At 32.5% G+C, this 24,673-nt stretch overlaps 1 protein-coding gene across 1 annotated transcript; it reads left to right on the top strand.

Moving 5' to 3' along the window:
• Nucleotides 1-7,936: 7,936 nt before the first annotated feature.
• LOC142321197 (uncharacterized) lies at nucleotides 7,937-24,202 on the top strand. Its single transcript, XM_075359193.1, has 4 exons — nucleotides 7,937-8,067; nucleotides 21,045-21,172; nucleotides 24,035-24,165; nucleotides 24,197-24,202. Exons 1-4 carry the CDS (start codon nucleotides 7,937-7,939, stop codon nucleotides 24,200-24,202), a joined length of 396 nt encoding a protein of 131 aa, XP_075215308.1.
• Nucleotides 24,203-24,673: the final 471 nt, after the last annotated feature.

Raw genomic sequence — 24,673 nt, forward strand, 5'->3', positions numbered from 1 at the left:
GAGCAGATGCATCAATGTGCCGCTTGGACTAGAAGTAGCTTTTAGACCAAGGTCAAAGATGGTGTGCCTACGCAAGCTGCAGGGTTGCCACATCTTGCAAAGAAAAATCAGTCTCATTACTTTATTGTTGCACCTCGTATTTTCTACGTTCATCCATCAGCTGCAATATATCGTCTGAAATCCAAGATTTTCTACCAGTTCTCTTTGTTCCGCCAAAAAAAGTTCACTCCTGCTGATTTAGGAATTACCTTTTTAACATTCTCCCATTCTTCTTCTACATTTTCTATCTTATATTTTTTACGCAGACCTCTTGCGATGTCATCCTAAAAAATCTTCTTTATTTCCTCTTCCTCAAACTTCTCTAAATTCCACCAATTCATCTAACACCTTTACTTCAGGTGTTTAAACCCCAATCTACATTTCATTAACACTAAATTATGGTCACTATCAATGTTTGCTCCAGGGTAAGTTTTGCAGTCGATGAGTTGATTTCTAAATCTTTGCTTAACCATGATATAATCTACCTGATACCTTGCAGTATCACCTGGCTTTTTCTATTATGATTTTTAAACTGGGTGTTGGCAATTACTAAATTATACTTTGTGCAAAACTCTACAAGTCGGTCCCCTCTTTCATTACTTTTGCCCAGCCCGTATTCATCCACCATATTTCCTTCCTTGCCTTTTTCAGTGCTTGTATTACAATCTCCAAGTATTATTAAATTTTCATCTCCTTTTCTCCTTTTATGTGTTTAATTTGCATTCAATTTCTTTGTATACACACTCTACCTCATCATCATCATAGGTGCTTCTAGGCATATAGATGTTAACAATCGTTGATTTAGGTATTGATTTTATCCTTATTACAATGATTCTATTGTTATGCATTTTGAAGTACTCTACTCTTTTTCCTATCTTCTTGTTCATTATGAAACTTACTCCTGCCTGCCCATTATTTGAAGCTGAGTAAATTATTTTAAAAACCTGACCAAAAGTTGTTTTCCTCTACCCACCAAAGCTCGCTAATTCCTACTACATCTACATTTATCGTACCCATTTCCCTCTTTAAATTTTCTAACCTACCAACCTTTGAGGATTTTATGTCTAGGTAAAAATAAGGAAAGGAGTACAGAGAAACAACACAAAGACCACTATGAGCTGAGACTCTCTAATATGTGGGTATATGTATTATTTTTTACCTAGTTTTCCAACTAATCTGATTTTACTTTCATGTAAAAACACTTTGAATACTACATGTTCACAGTGTAGCATTCACACATACAAATCAAACTACGTATTATTTGACCAAAGTAAGCCAATACTAAACAATGTTGTCAACAGACAAAAAAGAAAAAGTATTTTCAAATCATTCAAGATAATTTTTAACAGCTAATAGATAAAATTAAAGATAGAATTGATTAAATGTGCTTTTAGAACAATGATACTAAATATACAGTTTTAGTACTGCCTACACACCTTGAAATAGATGGAAGTATTTTCAATGTTAAACTATTTCTTTTTAGGCCATCAACAATTGATTGTTATGATTCTAATGGGAAGACAGCATTGATGAAGTGTGCAAGACTTGGTGATACTAAGCTTATGTCATTGCTTTTATTTGCTGGGGCTTCCATCAATATGCAGAGTATTTCATCTTGTAGTACTGCTCTCATGATAGCATGCTGGTTTGGTCATTTATCAGTTGCTAGATTGCTGCATGAGAATAATGCCAACTGGTTTGTCAAAGACAGGTTATATTTTTTGTTCTTACAGATTTGTTTTTTTTTTCAATGTTTTTGAATGTAACAGTATTTAGTATTAACAGTTCTTCCCCCTGAATTCTCATATTTGTATTGTTCTGTAATTGTCACATTACTGATAACAAAATTAATCTCATTAATTCAAATCAGTAAAATAATAATTTAAACTAATTTTTAAAATTATTAGCCTCTGTTTTTTAATTTGACAGTTTCTGTTCAGCCACAGAAGGAAGTTATGTGTATACCTTGAAAACTTAAAATTAAAATGCAGGTAGACCCAAAAAAATGCTGCCTGTGTGTAAAAGTAGTTGTAATAAATTCAGAAGTTGAGAAACAAGTACAAGTTTTCTGGCAGGCTGTGAACATATGGCCAAATAAACCATTTTTAAAATGATCTCAAATTATCATAATTGGATTTATCTTGAAGAGAAACATTACAAGCTCCTGTTGAAGTTAAGGTTGATGTCTAACATCTTGAAAGAGAACAATTTCAAGTAAAATCCAGTGATGGAAATGGTCATAAAGGAACTGTACATATCAGGAAATTAGAGATCAAGTACAGAAAAAACATACTGTTCAAAAATGTGTTGACTCTGTATGATATACCTGTGCAATAAATCAGCCTTCAGCATTATTCCATTATATACAGGAAATGTAATTTTGTCTGAATAACAGCCAAGCTATTTTATGTCTTTTCCTCAGAGCAGATTTCCTAAAAGTGCTTAACCCCTTGTTAAAATGCTCATTACATGGTGAGGTAAAAAAGCAACTGTGACAAGTGGAAGGAATGAATTGCTTATTGTGAGCTGAGGTATAGTTACCAGCTATTAAGAAAGAAGATTATTAAAGGTATTTGTCAGGCAAAGTATAAAAATTTTATTTTAGATATGTAGAATCTATATCATTTGAGCTGTCATCTGTCAATTCTCTTTGACTAGTTTGCTAATAGCAGTGATGACAGTTTAAGCTATTGTTGGGCAGTCTATAACTACACTAGATTTGTTGTCTTTCTATGATTTTTCAGCTGTTAAAAATATCCATACCACTGGAAGAAGTGAATGATGACTATATATCTCTTTTAGACCATCCTTACTATATTTTGGGTGACAAATCTACTTCATAACAAAATTATATTGCAACACATTCTTTCTTTACTCTATATCTTTTTTTTTACCAATCATATTGTAACAAAATCGGTATATAATGGACCTGAATAATGGATTCCTACCAATTAAGAAGAAATTAGTAGAAAATATAATAATGGGAGGAATCCAGAAAGGGGCTAAAAGAAACCGTTTTAGTAGATTAAACAGGTTTGTTTAACAATCGTTTTTTATAATAGTGACCATTGATACACCTAAACAGATGTTGTTCCGTGAGAAGAGTTATCGAACCAGGGTAGGAATTTCATGGGAATGTGTGAGAGTGAACGATCATTCTCACACTTCGAGTTGGGTCCAGTCTGGCAGGTAAGGAGGACCCTGGGGAAGACCAGTTGACAATCAGTTTAAGGAGTTGTTATGATGTGTGTCTGCAAAAGTGCTATGATAGAGGAATTATTATGCAAGTTTGATGCGATTAAGGTATCACAAGTAATTCCAGTACATGAAAACAAGAAATGGTTCGATGAGTTATTGTTAGACTGTAAGTGAAAGGGATAATGTATTAAATTTCATTCATAAATTGTTAGGGTAGTTTTATTTGTGAACAGCAAAGGTATTTGCAGTAAAAGAAGTTATACTTGTCTTATCTATTGTACTATTGTTGTTAATACAAGACTAGTGGTTAAAAGTGTTAAGACTGGTGGTTATGCTAATGTTTTTTGTCAGTGGAACTGATTCTGGTTTCCAATATTATTTGTCTATCTGTGAATAAATCCTGACGATTACTTTAAATTCTGTTTTGTATGTAATCAGTCTGTTATTATTATTATTCTGATTACTATTTTTATTATTGTTGTTTACTATTATTATTATTGATTTGTTTTATGTCCTTAAACCTGCTCTATGTTACTTGTTCTACATCATTATTATTTGTTTATGTTCTTAAACCAATAAATTGTAATTATATAAACGTTTTCAATTGTCAATCTCTCAATATCCTCATTGAGCCACAAAAATGTAGCAATATGTATCTTATTTAAAAAGTAGTAACAACAATTTAGTTTTATCTATTTATTTGTAAATTGATGTTTTACCAATATTGTTTGCCAAATAAGGGTTAGTAATACATCTAATCCAATTATATTATGAAAATAATTAGATTATACATCTAATGGGTTTAGTTCATACATCTAAAAATAGAAATTTACATAATACTGAAAAACCTTATTCTCTGATTTCACTGCCCAATAAAAAAATTTTTTCTGAATGTTTCCTTCACTTCATGAGTCAAATGTTACTAATTTTGGGTTGAGGAAAAGGACTATTTCAAAGAAAAATTTTTATTAGCTGTAGTTTCTGTGATAACAATAGATGGAACTATTTTATTTTTACAGATTAAGAGAAAACGATACATTTTAATTACATATTCCAACAACATAGAAAGAACATTTCACACTTTTATAATGACAGTTAGATTCTAAGAGTTCTTAATTGATGAAAGAATACCTGGCAGTTGGTTGGGTCTGAAGAGAATCATGTGGTGGTTTCATGAGATCATTGTCTTTTGGATTTCCTCTTGTGAGTTCTGGAGCATCCCTGCACAAAACCAGCAGTAATCTGCAAGCATTGCTTCACTCTAATAGACCTGATATATTTGTTCCATTACAGACATATCCTGATGGAATCTTTCTCTGTGTTCGTCACTGACAACTCCACAACTAGGAGGGAAAAAGTCCAGATGTGAGTGAAAAAATGAATTTTAGGGGACATGTTGCATCCGAGTTGATGGAATTTTTGCAGTACTGTCACCAACTGACTGTAGTTTTCATCTCTTTTGTTGCCTAAAAATTCATGAATAACTCCCTTTAAGGCTTCCCAAGCTTCCTTTTCTTTCCCATCCAAAATTCGGTCAAACACAGGATCCTTTACAAGTTGTTGAACTTGTGGCCCAACAAAAATTCCTTCCTTAACATTTGCATCACTTAATGTAGGAAATTTGTCACTTAAGTACTTAAAGGCCTGTCCTTCTTGGTTCATACTTTTCACAAAAATTTTCACCAAACCCAGCTTTATATGAAGGGGTGGAAGAAGAACAACTTTTGGGTCCACAAGAGGCTTGGCAATGATATTTTTCTTGATAAAGTTAAGATTTCTTTCAGTCCAGTTTGCTTGAATATAATGCGATTTCCTATCCCTACTGTCTCTTATACATAAAAAGCAGCTGTATTTAGTGTACCCCAGATGCATTCCTAAGAGGACAATGATGTCTTTTAGAGTGTCACAGATGTTCTACTTGTGTTCAGCATATTTGATTGATTCTAGGAGGATTGCCATGTTTGCATAAGTCTCTTCCATGCAAACTTACTTCCCAACCCCACAGGGGAAGACACCTGCCTTGTGACTGATGCTTCTGGTCACCATCTGCTCCATTCCTAGCTCTGATGGACTTTAATGGGATATCCTTTATGTGAACTACATGACCAACAGGAGTAGAAGGAAGACAGTTGCCATTGTGAAGTAATGCAGCTTTCAAACTAAACTTAGAGGAGTCTATGAATATCCTCCAATCAGTTGGATCATTATTCAAATTAAGACACTTCATCAAGCCATTAACATCGCAGCAAACAACAAGATTGCTTTTCTTCTCAAAAGAAGAAAGCTGATCTCTATGACGACGTCCTTACTGTGAGACCCTGACATCACACTGGAGAAGATTCCATTGCTTCAGACTTGACCCAAGAAGTTCTGCCTTCTTCTTTGACAATTCAAGGTCTCAAATGAGATCACTCAATTCCGTTTGACTCAGTCTGTGCAGTTATCATCTTTTTCATGAAAATCATTGGGAATCATCGGATGTGGAAGGCTTGTTGGGTTCTTCTTCTTCCTATCTTCATTTCTTACTTCAAGCTCAAAATTTTGGGGTGGAGTAAGAACTGGTAAACTATCTGAATGTGGAATAGGTTCAATAGCAGATGAAAGATTAGGGTATTGAACTGTTTCTCTTTTCTTCATTGACAATCCTGTCTTTATAGGTGGAGTCAAGCAGAAGTAGCAGTTATCTGTATGGTTTGCAGGCTCCCGTCTAACAATAGGCACAGCAAAAGCCATAGATCATTTTTTATTTTTCAGCCATTTTCATAGTACAATTGAACAAGAGTTGTGACATCTACGTTGAGCCCATGACTTATCCTGGTCTCCTACTTTCATACCAAATTAATGCTGATATGCAATCTTCACAAGGGGCATCAGATTGCATTTCTATGACAAAAATTTTATTTCATTACAAATGTAATAAAAATTATTCACTGAATTTAAACATTTTTGTGGCATTTTGATTTAAAAAATTTTTCACTTCAAAAGCCCTCGAAAACCAGAAATTCTGAACTAATTACAATGCACACAATATGAAACTCACAGTCATTGCAACAATGTTTATAACCGCAAACAGCTGGAGAAAGTTGTGTTTTGTCATTTAACAGGTGCGACAACTCCAAAAACAAAATTACTCCCAAACTAAAAATGTAGATTGGGTAAAAAATGACATGTCATTGTACTCCAAAGCAAGAGCTAATCACTCATTTTCATGGAGATTTTTGAATTCAGTAGATGGAAATACATAAGAATAAGCTATTTTTGAACCTGAAACATTTTCATAGCTGTGCAGTGTTTTTAATGGACTTTACTTTGTTTGTTTTGTTTTAAGAACTAAAAAAAAGTTTCTCTTTTTTATTTTGAACACATTTAAAATTTATACTACCTTGATTTAGCATTAAAATTACTGTAAAATGTGTGAAGCTTTTAGGGATTACCATCATTAATTCTAATTTTTTATTTCTCAGGTTTAATTCATAGGAGATTATTGTGCAATTAATAATGAAGACTGTTAATTTTTTTAATGCTTTTATCTCCAAATTTTTACTTCTTCATTTTTAGAATCATTTATTTTGCAGTTTACTTTAAGCACACAAATCTATTATACTGAATCCTTTACTTACACTTAAGGTAAAACTGAAGTAATCACGATTGATTTCGAGAAAGTCTTAAAAAAGTTATGCTCGAAAAGTATTAATAAAAAGTATTAATTATAATAATTTTGGTTTAACATAAAATATAATTTATTTTAGTTCTAGATGATAAATGTCTCTGTTAAGTTGTAGAGCGAGTATAGACTGTATTTTGAAATGATGGTTGAGATGATGAAATGAACTATAACATATTCTTCTTGAATCGTTATATTTTAATTTGTCACATTATACTGATGAATAAATGACACATTAGTCAAAATTATACAATTGAACATTAGCATTTAACACTACAAGCCACATTAGACTACAAAATAAAACTATTCTGCATTAGAATGAAATGTTACATTAAACAAATCACGACTGCTCCAAGCGGAATCCGACTCTCGAATGGTGACATTAGACTAACTCGCCGGCCAACGCTAGTAGATGCTAGAGTGCAACACCAACCGACTCAACATGCAACGGAACACACCACCCACCAATTATAATTTTATTAAATTACAATTTTAAGATACATTATCATGAGATGAAACTTAATATGAAAAAATAAAAAGTAATACATACAAAAATAGTTACATAAACCTTGAAAGAACGTAAAAACTTGAAGTTACTTTTGTACAATGTTGACAAGGGCAAAAAAAGGACTACAAAGCAAATAACTTAAAATTAAACAAGTACATGAAAATGACGTTAAAGAAATTTCGTTAATTACATTCGGCATCATTGAGGTCATCACAAACGTCTGAATTTGGAAGAAGAATTAATTTATTAATAGTTATTTTTACTATTGTACTATTAGTTTTTACATCAACTAATCTAATTAATCCGTCATTTCCTGGATATATTTTCACAATTATTCCCAATTTCCACATCAGTGGACGGAGATTAATTTCTTTTGTTATAACTACATCGCCAACACAAACGTTATTGTTAGAGATCTTACATTTATTCCTCTGCTGCAAGGAATTTAAATAGTCATTTACCATGTTTTCCAAACGTCTTTTAATAATTTTTGGATAAGCTGCCACCTAGTAAGTCTATTTATATTAATGCCTGAGAAATCAGGATCAGGTAAAGAAGTTAATGGAGCAAAGGTTAAAAAATGTCCAGGAGTAAGTGGAGCAGGATCGTACGCCGCCCACCATGATAAATATTTCCAACGTGGAATTGATTTCTTCCAGTGAGAGATCTGACAATATACGATTATTTTTATTTTTTAAATTATATATGAAACGACGACAATATGAACATATGTTTAATGTTCGAACAAACAAAGAAAATGGTTTTGAAAGTTCTAAAGTTTCTGGTGTTTGAAAAGCAGCTGAACACACATTAGTTTTGCTAGGCTTCTTCTCTTCCTTGAGCGAATCCGGCGGAATCATAAAAACGATAGGCTGATTGGATAGCCAGGCGTTCTCATCTTGTTCCAGAAACGACGGACCATTCCACCAAAGTTGTAACGAGGTTAATACATCTGGTACACAACCACATGGCAAGACGTCTGCAGGGTTATCCTTCGAAGGAACGTGCTTCCATAAGCATTCCTTAGTTAACTCTTGCATTTCGCAAACTCTATTTGCGATAAATATCTTCCATCTATTAGGAAGCGAAGACAACCAGTAAAGTACTACCTTAGAATCCGATCAAAAATGGATTGAATCAAATCTTATACCTAAAATACACTTAACCTTATTAAATAAACGAGATAACAGAAGAGCAGCATTCAACTCAAGCCTTGGAATAGAGATATGTTTGACAGACACAACCCTAGACTTTGAACACAGCAAGTGGGTTTCAACGTGCTCATTACTATCAACAGATCTGATAAAAAGACAAGCACCTATGCGCTGCTACTTGCATCACAAAATCCATGCAATTGATAACTCTTAATGAAACTACCGATTTTGACTAACCTAGGAATCCTAAAATTACTTGACGATTTGAGCTGAGAATACAGAGAATCCATTTTTCAGGTAGCGGAGCGGGAAGAACTTCATCTCATTGAAGGTTTGCGCACCATAACTCTTGGATGAAGACCTTAAATGGAATGATTGTAGGAGCAAGTAGACCAAAAGGATCGAACAATGAAGAAATAATTGATGAAACAGAACGTTTAGTGTAAGAAGTATTATTATCCTTTGGTTTGATTTGATAAATGAAATCATCACCTTGTGGATCTCAAGATAATCCAAGTGTCTTGATATTTTCATCTTTGTCTAATTTGAAGAAGGAATTAGAATCGTCAAACATACCAGGCACGCTTGAATTACATTTGTGCAGCGAAAGTCCGTATTTGTTAAGCAATAACAAAATATCATTGTACAGTTCTTTCAACTGATCAATGTTGTCACAACCAGAGAGCAAATCATCGACATAAAAATCCTGCTTGATTGATTGGCAAGCTTCAGGAAGGAGGCCTCATTTTGATTAGAAATTTCGATCAAACATCTTGTAGCTAGAAAACTTGAAGGTGCCAAACCGTAAGTAACTGTTTGCAGATTGTATGGAGTGATTGATGAGTTATTATTATCATACCAGAGGATCCTTTGCAATGGAAAATCTTGAGGATTAATGCGAATTTGTCGATAAATTTTCGGAATATCTCCTGACAGCACGTAGGTACGAGTTCTAAAACGAATTATAACTGAAAATAAATCTTGTTGTACTACTAGACCTGTAGCAAGAATTGAATTGAGTGATCGGCCGTTTGAAGTTTTTGTACTACCGTCAAATACTATTCTCGTTTTGGTAGTGGTGGAAGATTCACTAAATACTGCGTGGTGGGGCAAATAAAAGGTTTCAGATGAAGCCTTACACGGAGACAAATCTACTGACTGCATGTGATCTAATTCTTGATATTCTTGAAATGGAAGTAATCTTCTTTAAGTTTAGCGTTTTTCTGAAAACTACGATGTAACAAATTGAAGCGATGCCTTGCATTCTCATACGAATCTCGTAAAGCACAGTTTTCCTTACGAGAAACAGACAACAAATCTGCCTTGGTCATCACGAAAGGTATTTCAACGAAATGTTTTTCGCGGAAAGATTCTCCTTAGTCGGTAAACGATCTTCGATCTCTTCAGATCTCCAGAATCACTGTATTTGAGAGGAAAGTTGTTCATTACTAACAAGAAGTGATATTGAATCTGAATTATTTTTCCGTTTAATAGATTTAGTAGGGATTTGACCAGAGACTATGCAACCAAGACGAGTTTCTTGAAGTATGGTATGATTAGAATTATCAGTTAATTGGACAGGCTTAAGCAAAGTAAGATAATATTGAGCTCCTAGAAGAATATCAACTTGCCCAGGGACATTAAAATTAGATCTGCAAGAAAAAGGTGACAAGGAATTTCCCAGTCGGTTACGTCTATAAAATCATTCGGTAACAAACCTGTAATAGATGGCAGTGTATGACATTTCAAATTAAAATTAAAATTTTCATACCTAGAATTAATATTTAAATTAACACTTAACTTAGATTACTTGAGATCGGCATTAAAACAGGTTCGATTTGAAGCCCAAGTTAAGCAGCAAACCTTTCAGTACAAAACGAAATCATCGAAGCAGAATCAAGTAAAACCCTGGCTTGAATGAAATTACCTTCTTTATCCTTGACATTAACTACAGTTGTCGCAAGTAAAACAGACTTGTTAGGTTCTGATTTTAAAGTACAATATGAACTATTAGTCGAGGGAGCTTGATTCAGCTTGGAAGATTTATTTGCTGCGTCTTGCAGCGTTTTATCTGAATGAATTAGTGTATGATGTTTTCGTGAGCATTTTTTACATGTACGATTGCTTGGACACTCTTTCATAATATGCTGTTTACTTAAATAATTAAGACATAATTTTTCCTGAAATACAATTTTTTTCCTTTTATTAACATCATATTTAAAAAATTTATCACACAGATACAATTGATGGTTGTTAGTTTTACATAATGCACACACAAAATTATTAGAATTATTTACATAAAATACATTTTTATTAGAACTAGGTTTGGAATAATTGTATCTTTTTCTATTGCCGTCATACATAAGCCGGCTGCGCTTTTTCATTACCTTGAATTGTGTCGGTGGATTCAAATAATTTACACTTAGATTCTAAGAAAGAAATAAGTTGTTATAACTTCGGGAATTCATTATTTTTAATTTTCTCCTCAGTCTTTAAAGTATTTAAGTTTAAATTCTGAGTAATTAATTGTATTATAATAAGTTCTAAATAATTAATAATTAGATTCTTTAAGGAATTAATATTTGAATTAATTTGATCAATGAATTTAGATAAATTCTCAGAATTTTCCTTTTTTAATGGTGTTAGATTAATAATTTCTATAGCATGTTTAGCTGCTATTAGCCGTTTATTGTCATAACGAGCTTTAAGTAATTTTATTGCAGTTTCATAATTTTCAGATGTTACTGATAAATTTTTTATTACATCAGAGCATTACCCCTTAAGAAATTTATAAGGTAGTAAAATCTTTCAACATCAGAAAATTCTTTGCGGTTATGAACTAAACTATTAAAAAGTTCAAAAAACTTATGCCAAGCTATCACATCACTATGAAAGGGCTCAATTTGTATAGGTTTTAATGTAATTGGATTAATTTTTTTATTTGAATCAGTTGCATCTGAATTTTTGAAACGATTTTCTAGTTTTTTATGTTTTAATTTAAGTTTATAAAAAATGTTATCATATATGTCCGTAACTTCTAAGTCTTTATCTGTTGCATCTTTGTGCAATACTATTTCAAACTGAACTTCAAAAAAGGTTTTTTCGTATTCTAATAGCTTATTGAATTTAATAGTGAATAGACCATAATCGTTTGATTCGGACTTGAAATTATCAATGAACGCTTTTAATTTTGCTATGCAGTTTTTCATAATACCTCGTTTCTTAATTAAATCATTAAATTCCATTTTTACTGGAATTACAATATTGACAGAGATAATATTAAATTTATTAGAAATTAAATTATTATATAATAATACTATTAAAAGTAGATAAGGTTGAATACAAATCAATATTGTTAGATTATTATCTCCATAACTGAAGTTGAATGAACAATAAGCTTGAACGTATATTCGATAGATGTCATCTGCTGGGGTCAGCTCCGCTTCAGGTCAAAACGGAACAAAATGTAACATGAACTGCGACCGTGAGTGCGCGTACGCATTACAGCTCTACCAAGTGAAGCTTACAAAACCGGTATTCTTGAACGTCCACAACATATACCTGCTATCGTTATAGTCTTAAATTTAACTGTATGTTACAAACCATTTGAAATATGTTTTAATTTTAAATATTTCACCAATTCTAATTGTACTCTTGAATGTACTTTCTCTCCCTCGCAGCGTTGCATGCAACTTCCTATGTGCACGTGGACACCACAGCCAAACAGCACGCTGCTGGAATTGTAAAGTGCACAGTTCCATGCAAAGATTTTTGTATCTTTTTCATAAACTGGGGGATGGCTACTGACATAAGTTTAAGGATTATATATTGTACAAGTATAAAAAAAGGATTTAAGAAAAAAGGGCTCGTATATTAAATTTTATAGACATCAAGTGGAAGTAGGGGTGCTGCACTGCCTATAAGCGAGCCACCACTGCTAGGATGAAAATAAATTAAAAACCTCTCCTTCCAGCATCCATCATCAAGCATATTTGATGAAGGAATAATTATATTATCTGGAAAATGGATAATATTAGGAACTAATTGTATCAGCAGCCATTTGACATTGAACTAAAGACTTTCAGCATATTATCTCAAAATAAAAATGTTTTTCAGATGAAAGCAGACATCGACGTATTACAAATTTGCCATTTAATATACAAGTCATTAAATAAGATGTGTCAATGCTGGCTAAAACTAAACTACTTAAAATATTTATTGTAATGTATATTTACTCATGTTGTAGATAGTCTGTTGGGTTACTAATTTTGGCTTCAATTTCAAACAATGTGTTCATTAAGTGCTGTTTGATAGTTTACAAAAATGTTTTTGTTTAACTTGGAATGGTTCAACCATATCCTCAAATCTTGCAACCATTTCCTAAATCTTGTCAGGAAATTAAAGTCATTTCCCGACATCATACGTGGTGAAATTTTACACAGCAATGTAAGTCAGGTGACAATACAATATTACATGTTAATTCCATATATTTCTATAATTTTAAATTTAAACTAAGGGGAATGTCTTGAGGAAGGGAGCTAAATCGATAAGATGTAGGTATCGATCCGATTGATCTCGACTGTCGATATGATGTCAGTACGATAGATAAGGTGGCTGTTGAAGTGGATTTTAATGTAAACAGCGTAAATTTACCTTCTAAAATTTATGTACGCAAATCATCTGATTTATTTATAAATAACTGGTATCATTTATAATAATGAAAAGTAGTTATCCAGGTTATATAGAATAAAACTGCATGTAAATATTTTTTGTTTGCTAAAGAATCAAAAAAACTAAAAGTAAAAAAACTTATCAGTTTAAATACTTATACGATAAGAAAAAAATAACATAAGTAATTTTAAAAGAATAAGTGTTGAATGACACCGAATCTTAGTAAGCATTTAGGAAAGGAAAGTAACAAACTTCTACAGCGATGACGAACGAGGTAGCGACTCAACGAACAGACGATTAGAGGACGCATGTCAAAGATATAAAAAAAGGTGAATGAAGATAAAGAAGCCAAGCAGACAAGATTGGATATTCATTACTAGTACAACGCAATCAAACACCAGAACAGCGTGAAGTTCGATTTGCAACTTTGACGCCAACACGAATCGCAATATCGTCCAACAGAGACACCTCAAGACCACGAAGCTCTCTTGAAAAGTCAACGCCAGCCTTTTTAGAATGTAGGGCACTAGAGAAAGCATAAGAACGTGAAATTAGTTGAGCATATGCGACCAACAATGCCATGAATTGAATGTTGATCTTACAGCATTCGAGAATGCAACCAGCACGTTTTGTGAAGCATCTATGAAATTTGTATAAAACGATGCTCTCCTAACCAGGTTTCAACATTTCGATTTGCTGTAGCAGAACCATAATATCTACCGAATGAATTAAAACAAAAAAATCAATTGCCAATTTGTCACCGCTGTAAATCTCATATATCAAGCCGAAAAACGACAGCACCACGTAAAGCTTATTGGAACAATTGTCAACCTGGACCAAACGTGATTCAAATACTCTTGCAATCAGAACAGTGATTACTGTCATTCGTAATACCATTCATCAAGGTCATCAAATTTGATGTTTTATACGGGCAATCTCAAAGGACAAGCAATTATTTTCGCTCAGGATGTCTTTGAAGTCATCGAGAAATGACCATCGAGATCGCAGATACCAGTGTTGTTTGGTGGTTGGGTTTCAGTCGACCACATACCTCAGGAATGGTCGTCGACCTGAGACTGTACGTGACTACACTTCATTTACATTCTTACACATAATTCTCATTCATCCTCTGAAGTAATACCTTACGGCGGTTCCGGAGGCTAAACAGAAAAAGAAAGATCTCTTGATGGTCTTTGAATTTAAGAACTGAACAATCCAAATTTAACAAGCGAAAACCTTGTAAAAATGATGCCATAGCAGAGACGGAACATATGAGAAAAATAAATTTGATAATTTCATTTAATTATGACTAAAAAGTAGAAAAACTAAAAAACACCCCTCTTCAAAAAAAACCCTGTACTACAAAGTAAAAAAATAATTCTGTTTTTAAGAAAATTAGGATACTTTAAAAAAAAATTTATATTATTATGACTAAACGAAAAGCGTAGGGTGCACTCTCATATGTTATAATTATAATTAGAGCAATTATATATGTCCAATTATAATTAGAGAGCATGCTCCACAGTTTTATTTTTAATCATGCATAAATAGAAAATTTTTTAAAAGTAATTTTGTTAAAAAGAGAAATATTTTTTACTTTGTTGTATAAATTGTTTTGTTTGTTTTTGTTATTTATTTTTTTTTGAAAGAAAAGCATATTTTTAAAAGTTTAATTTTTTTATATAGTTTAATGTATACTTTACTAATTAAATTGTTTTTCATTCGTAACATGCTCAATTTTTCAATTGTAAAATGCTCATATTTTTACTCTGCCTTGTAAATATGATTACAGCTTTACCATTTTAACATATTTAATTTTTAATATGTATCAGATTCGTCAAATAGATTCTAATTTATTGGTTTAGTTTTTGCATGTGATTATATGTGTTTATTATGTATCCAAAAAAATTAAAATGAAATTATAAACCGTACGTTAAAAGTCTCGCAGATATCATTTCTTCCGCTCAAAAAACAAAAACTTCTGTAATATAAATAAAACTGTTTTTAACAAAACGATAATGATATCAAAAAAGGTAAGACACTACATTTCTATTATCAAAATCTGTTATTAATTTAGAATTTGTTTAAAAAAAACGCATTTTAAATATATGTAATAGACAATAGATACAATAATAGATAATAAACGATGTTTAAGCGTTCCATGAAAAATATAGAAAAATTTGTTACAAAAATCTCACTGGCCCGATTGCATTTATAAACAACGAATAATCATAAGAATTGTCTTATTTCTGTAAATGTGGTATGTATTATTTGAGCGGAAGAAATTACATCTGCGAGACTTACCGTATGGTTTACAATTTCTTTGTAATTTTTTTGGAAATCACTGCATTTTGTTAGATTATTCTTTTATTTTTTTATGAATTACTGATTGTTATTTTATGGATTTATTGCCTTTAAAATTTTAGTGCCTTTAGTGCTTTAAAATTTATTGGCACTAAAATTTAGTGCCTTTCTAGAACAAACAAATATACTTTTTTTTTAATTTCACGGTCAATTTTTTTTGCTGATAGTCATATCATTCACTTCATGCCATATTTTTCATTTTTTAATAAAACTAGTATAATCTGTTGTAAACTAATACATTAATTTTTTTTAAAGAAGTGATGGGAATTAAAAAAATTGTTTCATATTCAGTACTTTCATTTACATAAGACCATTTACTATTAAAACAAGTTGTAGTATATATATTTTCCTTTAAATTTTATTATTTCAACTACATTACCAAGTTTTTGTACGCACCTAGTACTATCAAGTACTGCTACTTAGCGGCGCGGTTTGGAAAATTTAAAAAAATTAATAAAGTGACATATTCGAGTCCCGCGGTTCATCAAATGGAGAAAAAAAACGTTATATAACAAAATTCGCGATATTTCTTGAAACTGTTCTTTATTAAAAATCTAATTGAACTGAAATATAATGTTTTCAAGCTTATTTTTTGAAGTTATACTTCTTTTGGCACGTTAGAAGAAACTAATCAGAATGTATTTTCAGTAAGTTACGGAAGTTGCGCGAGCCGATGTAGCACACCATGAAGATTTGCGCAAGCCGAAGTGGATCAGTTGGCACGCACAAGCGTGTAGTATCTAATTCAATCCTACATTTTCTTTTTTTCTTCTATAACATGCTTCACGCACTGTTTCCACTTATCAGTTGATAGCTCGCTCATGCCTTTTTCAAGCAGGATTTTAACATCTTTCATTTTATATGTATTATTATTTTGGGCAATATAACCTTTTACTTGGCTCCACACTAACTCAACTGGATTAAGGTTACAATGATAACGGAGAACCTTAACACCATATGATCTTTCGTTTCAACCAAATCATCGATTAAACATTTATTAAATTTGTCACGACTGTGTTTTATGTTCAAGGAGTTCTTTTAAACTGTTTTCTCCAAAGTGGGTTTTTTTGATCGCAGCCGTAAAGCAATTTCTTGTTTGACTATGACAATATCTTGTATGACAATATCAGTTCCACTATGAACTGTTCGGAATATTTTCCAGTTTTACATTACGGTAAGGAGCATTGTCCATTACAACAATACTATTTTCGGGTAATAATGACAATACTTTTTCAAACCACTTCCTAAAATATCTCCGTTCATGTCATCGTGGTAGTCTCCAGATTTTTTGGATTCAAAAATGAATAATCCTCCCTCTGAAAATCCTTTTTCATTGCCAATATGTACCACAATTAATATCTCTCCTTTATTTTTTGGAGGTTGCAGGTCCCTGCTTAATCCTAACAGAAATGCTGTTTTACCGATGTAACTGTCGTATCGCACCAAATTCTTGAAGTGGTGGTGTGGCCTTCATTTACCCATGTCTAATCCAAATAAAATTTGCCCTGAGGTAGATAATCCCCACGTCCGGAACACAACATCTATGTTCCACGTCCAGGGCGGCAACAGCTGTACCTTTCTACATCACATATAGCTGGCTAACGGGGTTCCGAGTAAATTCCTCGGTTATGCTTTGTTAGGTTTGACCTGGTTCCAACTTCAGGTCACTAAACGGACTGGATTTTTGGCTACCTGCAGGAAATGGAATAATAAACGATTTTGGAAATGGATTTATACCACTCTTAGAGCTGGCGATGTGGCGGCCAGGGTCAATGGAGACCCTTCCGTTGTCCACATGCCCCCTGCGATGGCAAGCATGTAGCAATGGTGCCCATGTATGTCGGTGCATGGGAGCTCTGAAAGCTTCGGTGAGTAGGAGCCTGGAGTCAGTGCAGAGACTGCGCATCCGCTCTCTGCCAGGACATATGCCGGTTCCACCGGAGTACCGGATCGGACCTCCAAGGTTAGTAGCCCTGGAGTGGGGGTGTATCCCGGCGGCTAGCCTTGCTACAGAAGGGATCAATGTTCATGAATTTTCCTGAACAAACTAACGTGGCAGAGGGTGCACGTAAACACCCTCGTTTAGAAACCGCCGATTCGCCACAAGCGAAGAGGAAAAAAAGTAAGGAGAGTGATAAGTTAAGAAAAGATGCTGATAAAATCAGTAAAGATTTAAGAAAAGCTTTGTTTGGAAATAATTTTCCCAAACCAAGATTTTTGGTCATTACAAAAGAGAATGGTAACTTCCAAAAGGTAAGTCCATTCTTAATTGTTAGAGAGATTACAAATTGTGCTGGTGGTCCTGTCAAGGAAATCCGTAAGACGTTTAACGGATTACATGTCGAAACTATAAACGACATCCAAAGCCAGAAAGTCCAGGCGTTGAAGAAGATCGGTGAATTTGCGGTTACTGTCCAACCGCATAGTACACTTAATTCATCTAGAGGAGTTGTTGTTTGCCGTGATCTTCTTAACTGTACTGAAGAAGAAATAGTGCAGGAAATGCCTAGTCAGGGAGTGACACATTGTCGCAGACTTTCTATGAGACGAAATGGTGAGATTCTTCCTTCGGCCTCTCATGTGTTGACATTCAATAGGCCAAGTCTTCCTGAAAAGGTACGAGCTGGCATCCATCGGCTTGATGTACGGGCATTTATTCCGCAGCCGATGAGATGTTTTAGATGTCAACGTTTCGGACACACTGCAGCTAGATGTGAAGCGCAGGAAATTTGTATATGCGGAATGAAGATACATGAGGGTGATCCATGTAAAGACCCTCCAGTCTGCATTAATTGTAAAGGGCACCGTAACTGTCGATCCAGGAACTGCCCAGTACACAAATCAGAAACAGCCATTCAGGAGGTTAAAACGCTTCAAAAAGTCAGCTACCCTGAAGCGAAGAAGATTGTAAACCTACGTACACCTAGACCATCGACTACATACGCAGAAGCAGCTGCTGCTCCCCCCACACCTAAAATCAACGTGGAGCAGTTGCTTAATACGATGGCACCAAGTCTCGCGACAATGATAGAAAGAATCATTGATTCCAAGATCGAGTCGACTCATCAGATACAACAAAGTAAACATGAGAAGGCTCATTCCCGGACTGACGTCGCCGACAGAAGACCCGTACCAGCGCAGTTTAAAAAACCGGCAAAATCTTCGATTATAACTCCAGCAATAGACGTAATGAAGAAAAATCTTGATTTATCCGACAAAGATCTAAAGATCACCCCGACGACGAGTCATATAGCTAAGGATACTGTGACAAGAGTACAGGAAAAATCTGCGTCAACCAAAATGGAGGTGCAAGTAACTATCGAAAAAGCACCGGACACAGACGATATTAAAACTGTACCTACAGAGGCCCCAAAAGCTCAGAGAACAACTGTGGCGAGAGCATCTGTATCAGCCGGCCCAAGCACAGCCTTAGACATTGAATCAAGTTCATCAGCCGCCGAAAGTGCATCGGTTGCAAGTTTAGACTCAATTGCAACGATGCTCACAGCACCATTGAAGCTTTCATCACCTGATGTAAGCCGGCGAACGTCATTGGCGTCAGAAAGAGAAGACGATGCCATGTCCGAAGCCTCAGACACTCTGTCGTCGGAAGTTGAGGCCGTCCGCAGAATGGAAAAACGTAAGAAAGGATGGCCGAAAGGAAAGCCTAGGTAATTTGTTGGATTTTAAATTAGAAGATTGAAATTTTGATCACTTATTTTCTTCATGGAAATATGAATTAAAGAACCTTTTTTTTTTCTTTTTTTTTGAAGTGTGATGGGGCTAATGACCAAAGTAGTCGATGCCCCTAAAAACCTCAAAAAAATAAAAATAAAAAAATAAAATGTATTTTTACCCGTTTTTCTATTATTTGCTATTTTTTTTTAATAATTATGTCGCCGTATCATGATCTCTTGATCAACAATTACACTTTATTTCTTTTAATAAATTTTAAATTTATCGACAACAGTAAGTTGTATAAACTAGTGCGTCCAATCTTTGGTAAACTCTTGTCACAGTTTATCAGAGCCAGAAAATTTTTTTAAGGTTGTTATTTCATTTTGAAAAAAGAAATTATGTACAGTCAATCTTATTACATTTTTGTCAAATTCATCCCATTTTCCTAGCACAGGTTATTCACGTTTTCTATTTTTAACAGGAGTTAAAGTTTTCTATTTTAAACAGGAGTCATCTTTCCTTTCCTATTTACTTCAGTCCGTAATCTATTAATACTACTAACCGACACACCAGTTAATTCAGAAGCAAATTTCACTATTTCCTTTTTAATCAATGTAAGATTTTTCTCCAGCAGTTGATTGAATACGTTTAAATTTTTTTTTCACCACTTCGCGAATCTTTCCCTTTTCTATGCTTATTAAAAGACGTTCTTGAATTATCAGCCATATAGGCTGATAGACGGCTGAATTATCAGCCATATAGAGGCTTGATTAGCCTCTATAAGAGGCTAATCACACTATCAAATCTCATAATAATCAGTAATAATCGCATAGTAAAAAACCGCACAATACTCACACAATAACCGAATATACACACACACTCATGTGTACCAAAAAAAGTACTGAAACTCAGAACTACAATTAAAAGAAAATTAAAAATATCTAGTATGGAAAAAGAGAATATTTATTTATACCGCAATTTTGAAGCTGGTGATAAACAGCGATGTTTGTTTATAAACATTCGGTAGTTACAACAGCTTGGCGCGTACATTAGTGTGCTGTAGATACACGCACTACCACATTCGCAGTTTGTTTATTTATTATCTCCTTAGAATGAACAGAGAATATATGTATTTTGTATGTAAATATGTATATGTATATTATTTTTGAGGGGGGCAATTTATGGTCAGTAGGTTACAGTAATTATCTTTCTTAAAGGAATTAATGATATATTTTTTTAATACTGATGTCATATTAAATTTTGAGTAGGTAGTGGTATAGTGGTATAGTGGTCTGCTTTATCGTGTTTATCGTTAGAATGGTAATTGCTATTAGTGCTGGTTGTTTTTTATTGTGATATTGTTTTTATGTATGCAGAGTTTATCAAATCATCTCTTATTTATAATCATCATTATCAATAGGTATTTGTTTCGGTTAATTATTAAATTTTCTGCTTTATTTGGAACTTTTTATTTTTTAATGGTTATCGATCAAAACTTGCTGGTTTTATATGGGTAAAGGTGGTTTGAGTTCTTGTTTTTATTGTCTGCATGGCAAAGTTGTAGCTTCTTAATCTTTCACACAGAGAGTTCTAGGTTTAAATCCCAGTCTTAGTTTATTTGCATGTTAGAAAAATTCAACGTCAAATACAACGTCATCTGAACTGTAAATAATAATAGTGAACCTGTAATTACTTGAAAGAATAACGAATAATAAGGATTATTTATTTTATTTGGTAAAAAGTTTTGATGAATAATGAAATTTTTCAGTTATGGTTGTACTGCTCTTCATTATGCTGTGGACAACTCACAGAAGGAATTAATTAATTTTGCACTGGAATGTAGAGCTAATATAGAAGAAAGAGATAATAATGGATGGACACCACTTTTACGTGGAGGTACTCACTACTTTTTCATTTCAAAGCAGATAAAGTAATTACAAATAAAAAGACCCTTAAAACTTTGGTCATTTTTTTTCATGGAATCATTATACAATTTTTTAATAAAACAATTTGTCTGTAAGTATATAAAAAATATTATGATATGATGATGATAATGAATAATGTTATAATAATCATTCATTATATTAGAGATATTTTATTCAAACTAAATGACGCACTTAATATTGAATGTAGTCACAATCATGTATTTATTTATTCTAAACATGACAATTTACAACAGGTAAACTGACATTTTACAACAGGCAACTGGCTTAGAGCTTCTAAACTCTTACATATCACACTATAACTGCATTTGCGTTTGGTTGGCAACCTAGAGAATATTTATTGATCAATACTCAGTGTGCATATGTTTGGTATGTGTGTGCATGCGCGTGCGCGCAGGTATAATATCTGAATATAATTTTTCACCTCAAAAGTAATAATCATACGCTATGACAATATCCTTCCCTTTTTTATAGATCTAATTTTGCAAAATTATTTTTTAAACAACTGAAATTACAAAAAATGAAGATCAAAATAATTTCCATATGCCAAAATTCAGATGCAAATATTTGAGACCATTTCTATCAGAAATTCACACTGCTCTACCTCCTTCTTGTGCAGTGGCACAGAAGGAGGGCATCTATTCAATAACATTAAGAGTAATAAAGGATGTCAAAATGTACTGTGTACAGTAAGTAGAGAAAACCAAAAAACGTTGCTGTTATATTTATTCTCAACTAAACTGCATAATTACCTCACATAATTACATAACAATAATGTGTAGTACACATATGATCCTAGTATATAGGCTGATAAATGAGAAGATTAAGCCTGATGAATGAACGCAGAAAGTATAAAAATGCAAAAGTTAATGGAGGCACAAAGATTGCATTGACATATGAAATAAAATTAATAAGGAATATTTAGTAGCAAAGGAAGAATGGTTGAAGGAGGAGAGCTGAAATGAGGTAGTGAAAAGCATGATTATGTGTAAGGAATTTGTAGCACACAGAAAAAAAGCTGACAATAAAGTTGTTATAATTCCTGGAAATGGTTATTTATTCTTGGAAAAATGATATATGAAAAAAATTTTTTAAATTAAAAAAAATTATATTTTTACCTCTTTCTTCTGTCCACTCCCAAAATCACTTCCCAAGAAAATTTGTTGATTTGTCTACATTTACTAAATTAAAAGAAACTAAATGAAATTCCACTGAAAAAAAATGCCTAAATTTTTTTTTTGGAGTGGGGGTGAATTATGATGAAATTTTATTATTAAAAGTTTAAAAAGCTAAAAAGTTTTAAAAATCAAAAAAATCCATATTTTTAAACTTGATTGGCTCTCCCACCCCTAATATTGCCCTACTACTTTGCTTAGAAAGATATAAAAAGATTCTGGTTAAAAATATTCAGAAATAAAAAGATAGCTTTTTGATTTTTGGGAAGGGGTAGAATTTTTTTTAAAAATGGTATGATACGCATGTATGCAAGTACTGAAGTTAATATAAAATGGTGTACATTTGCAAAGTTTTAAGAACATTGACTCCAAAGAAACTATCTACTCCACTGGAGATATTGACCCCAAACTTTTAACTACAAATCGTCCAATATTCTCAAGTCTCTGTGCCAAATTTCATCAAAATTGGTTCATCCAATCAAGTTATTAAGTTTCAATCACACCAACACACATGCTTAAGTACATAAATCCCCCAAATTTTTTTTTGGGGTTGTGGATCATGAAACATTTAGAATGCAAAAAACCCAAACCCTATTTTTTGACTGATTAATATATTTTACTATTTACAGTGTAGCTGTAGAGCTATGATGCCACAAATGCAAATATGGAGAAAACTTTGGCTGTATCAGTATCAAAAGTGTGAATGGAAAACCTTTATTGGATATAGAAGAAAGAGCTTCTCATTAAAATATGTATATTAATTCACATCTGAGGTCATAAAATAATTAAGTAAATAAATAAATCTTAAGTACTAGCATATATAAAAAGAAGTAATCAAACTACTTGGTTGAGAAATAAAATGGTTTACCTAAAAGAAAAAATCTCTATACTATGAGGCATCAGAAATTGTTTTGAATTCCAATTTTGATTTATAAAAAACTCTTTCAGTCTTCTAGAATGAAATAGATACAATTAATCATTAAAATTTAAAATTAACAATGTATACAAATTATTTTTGAGACATTCAAAAACGGTTTTGTTATAATTTTTAAACATTTTTGATCAAATATGTAAATTCAGAAATCTGTTTTAAATGACAGGCATAGCATCATATTTTCTATAAATGCATTAAAAGTATTCTGCAAACATAGCAAGCAGCAGTAGAATGACCTTCAATACATAACTCACCAATTTACACTTTTTATCCATGATTGATTCTTCCTTCAGAAAATGGAACAGATCTTCTCTTGTTTTTATTCATAAATGTAAGAACATTTATAAGAACTTACATGTACTCATTTATATATGTTTAACTACTAGATGACACCCAAATACAGTTAATTTTATTTTTTTTCAATGAGAAAGGGTATTTTCTTTACATTAACAGTATAGCATATGATGAATTTACTTGATTTTTCTTATACACTTATGGTTAAAAATTAAACTTTCTGATTGTTTTTATGTCTTATTAGATTAAGACAATGACCGTATTTCAAACCATACAGAAAATTCACTTTACTACTGTTTGATCAAAAGAAGTATAGAAATTTATAATTTCAGAAATGCTCTTTTGAATGTAGAAAAAAAAATCCATTTAATTGCAAATTAATGATCTGTGATTATCTCTCATAAATTTTCAGTATATCTTGGTAGTGAAACATCAGCTTTATCAGAGTTGATACAGAAAGGAGCATGTGTAAATGTTTGTGATGTTCGTGGTCAGACACCTTTAATGCAAGCAGTGCTTACCAATAATGGAGATAGTATCTCAGTAATTAAGCTTCTCTTATCAGCAGGTGCAGAAATAAAAGTTTTTAATAAATATAACAATACTGCTCTCCTGATGGCTAATGCACATCATGATTATGTATGTTAAATAATATATTATATTAAATATAATATATATTACTTAAATATATTACTTAATATATTATATTAAATAATTATTAACATTTAAGCATTACTAACTATTCACAATGTTTAATTGTATTCACACTCATACTTCAATTATAATTTTGAAGTAAATTTAGAAAAAATTCCAGCCAATTATTGAGTATTGTCAGTTTTCGGTAACAGACTTTAGACTAAAACTGCTGCCATGGTTACAGCCTTGTGTAAAGTAATTGAAGCATGATTAATTTTACAATATAAATGTATTATTTCTCTATGGTGGCAAAACAAAAGAAATAGCTTTATAAAAGGTTTTTAGTTGTTACTAAGTCCTCTTTTAGCTTTAATTAACATTTTAATATTATTAGGCATCAACTTAACCAATCATT

This window comes from Lycorma delicatula, chromosome 3 (assembly GCF_047948215.1).
Source record: "Lycorma delicatula isolate Av1 chromosome 3, ASM4794821v1, whole genome shotgun sequence".
Lineage (NCBI taxonomy): Eukaryota > Metazoa > Arthropoda > Insecta > Hemiptera > Fulgoridae > Lycorma > Lycorma delicatula.

What these genes read in the sequence shown, in the direction of transcription:
- LOC142321197 (XM_075359193.1), top strand. Translation starts at nt 7,937, where the DNA reads ATGCCTGAGAAATCAGGATCAGGTAAAGAAGTTAATGGAGCAAAGGTT. An exon ending in CGTGGAATTGATTTCTTCCA is followed by an intron (nt 8,068 to 21,044) that starts GTGAGAGATCTG and finishes GAAATTTTTCAG; the next exon opens with TTATGGTTGTACTGCTCTTC. An exon ending in GACACCACTTTTACGTGGAG is followed by an intron (nt 21,173 to 24,034) that starts GTACTCACTACT and finishes ATAAATTTTCAG; the next exon opens with TATATCTTGGTAGTGAAACA.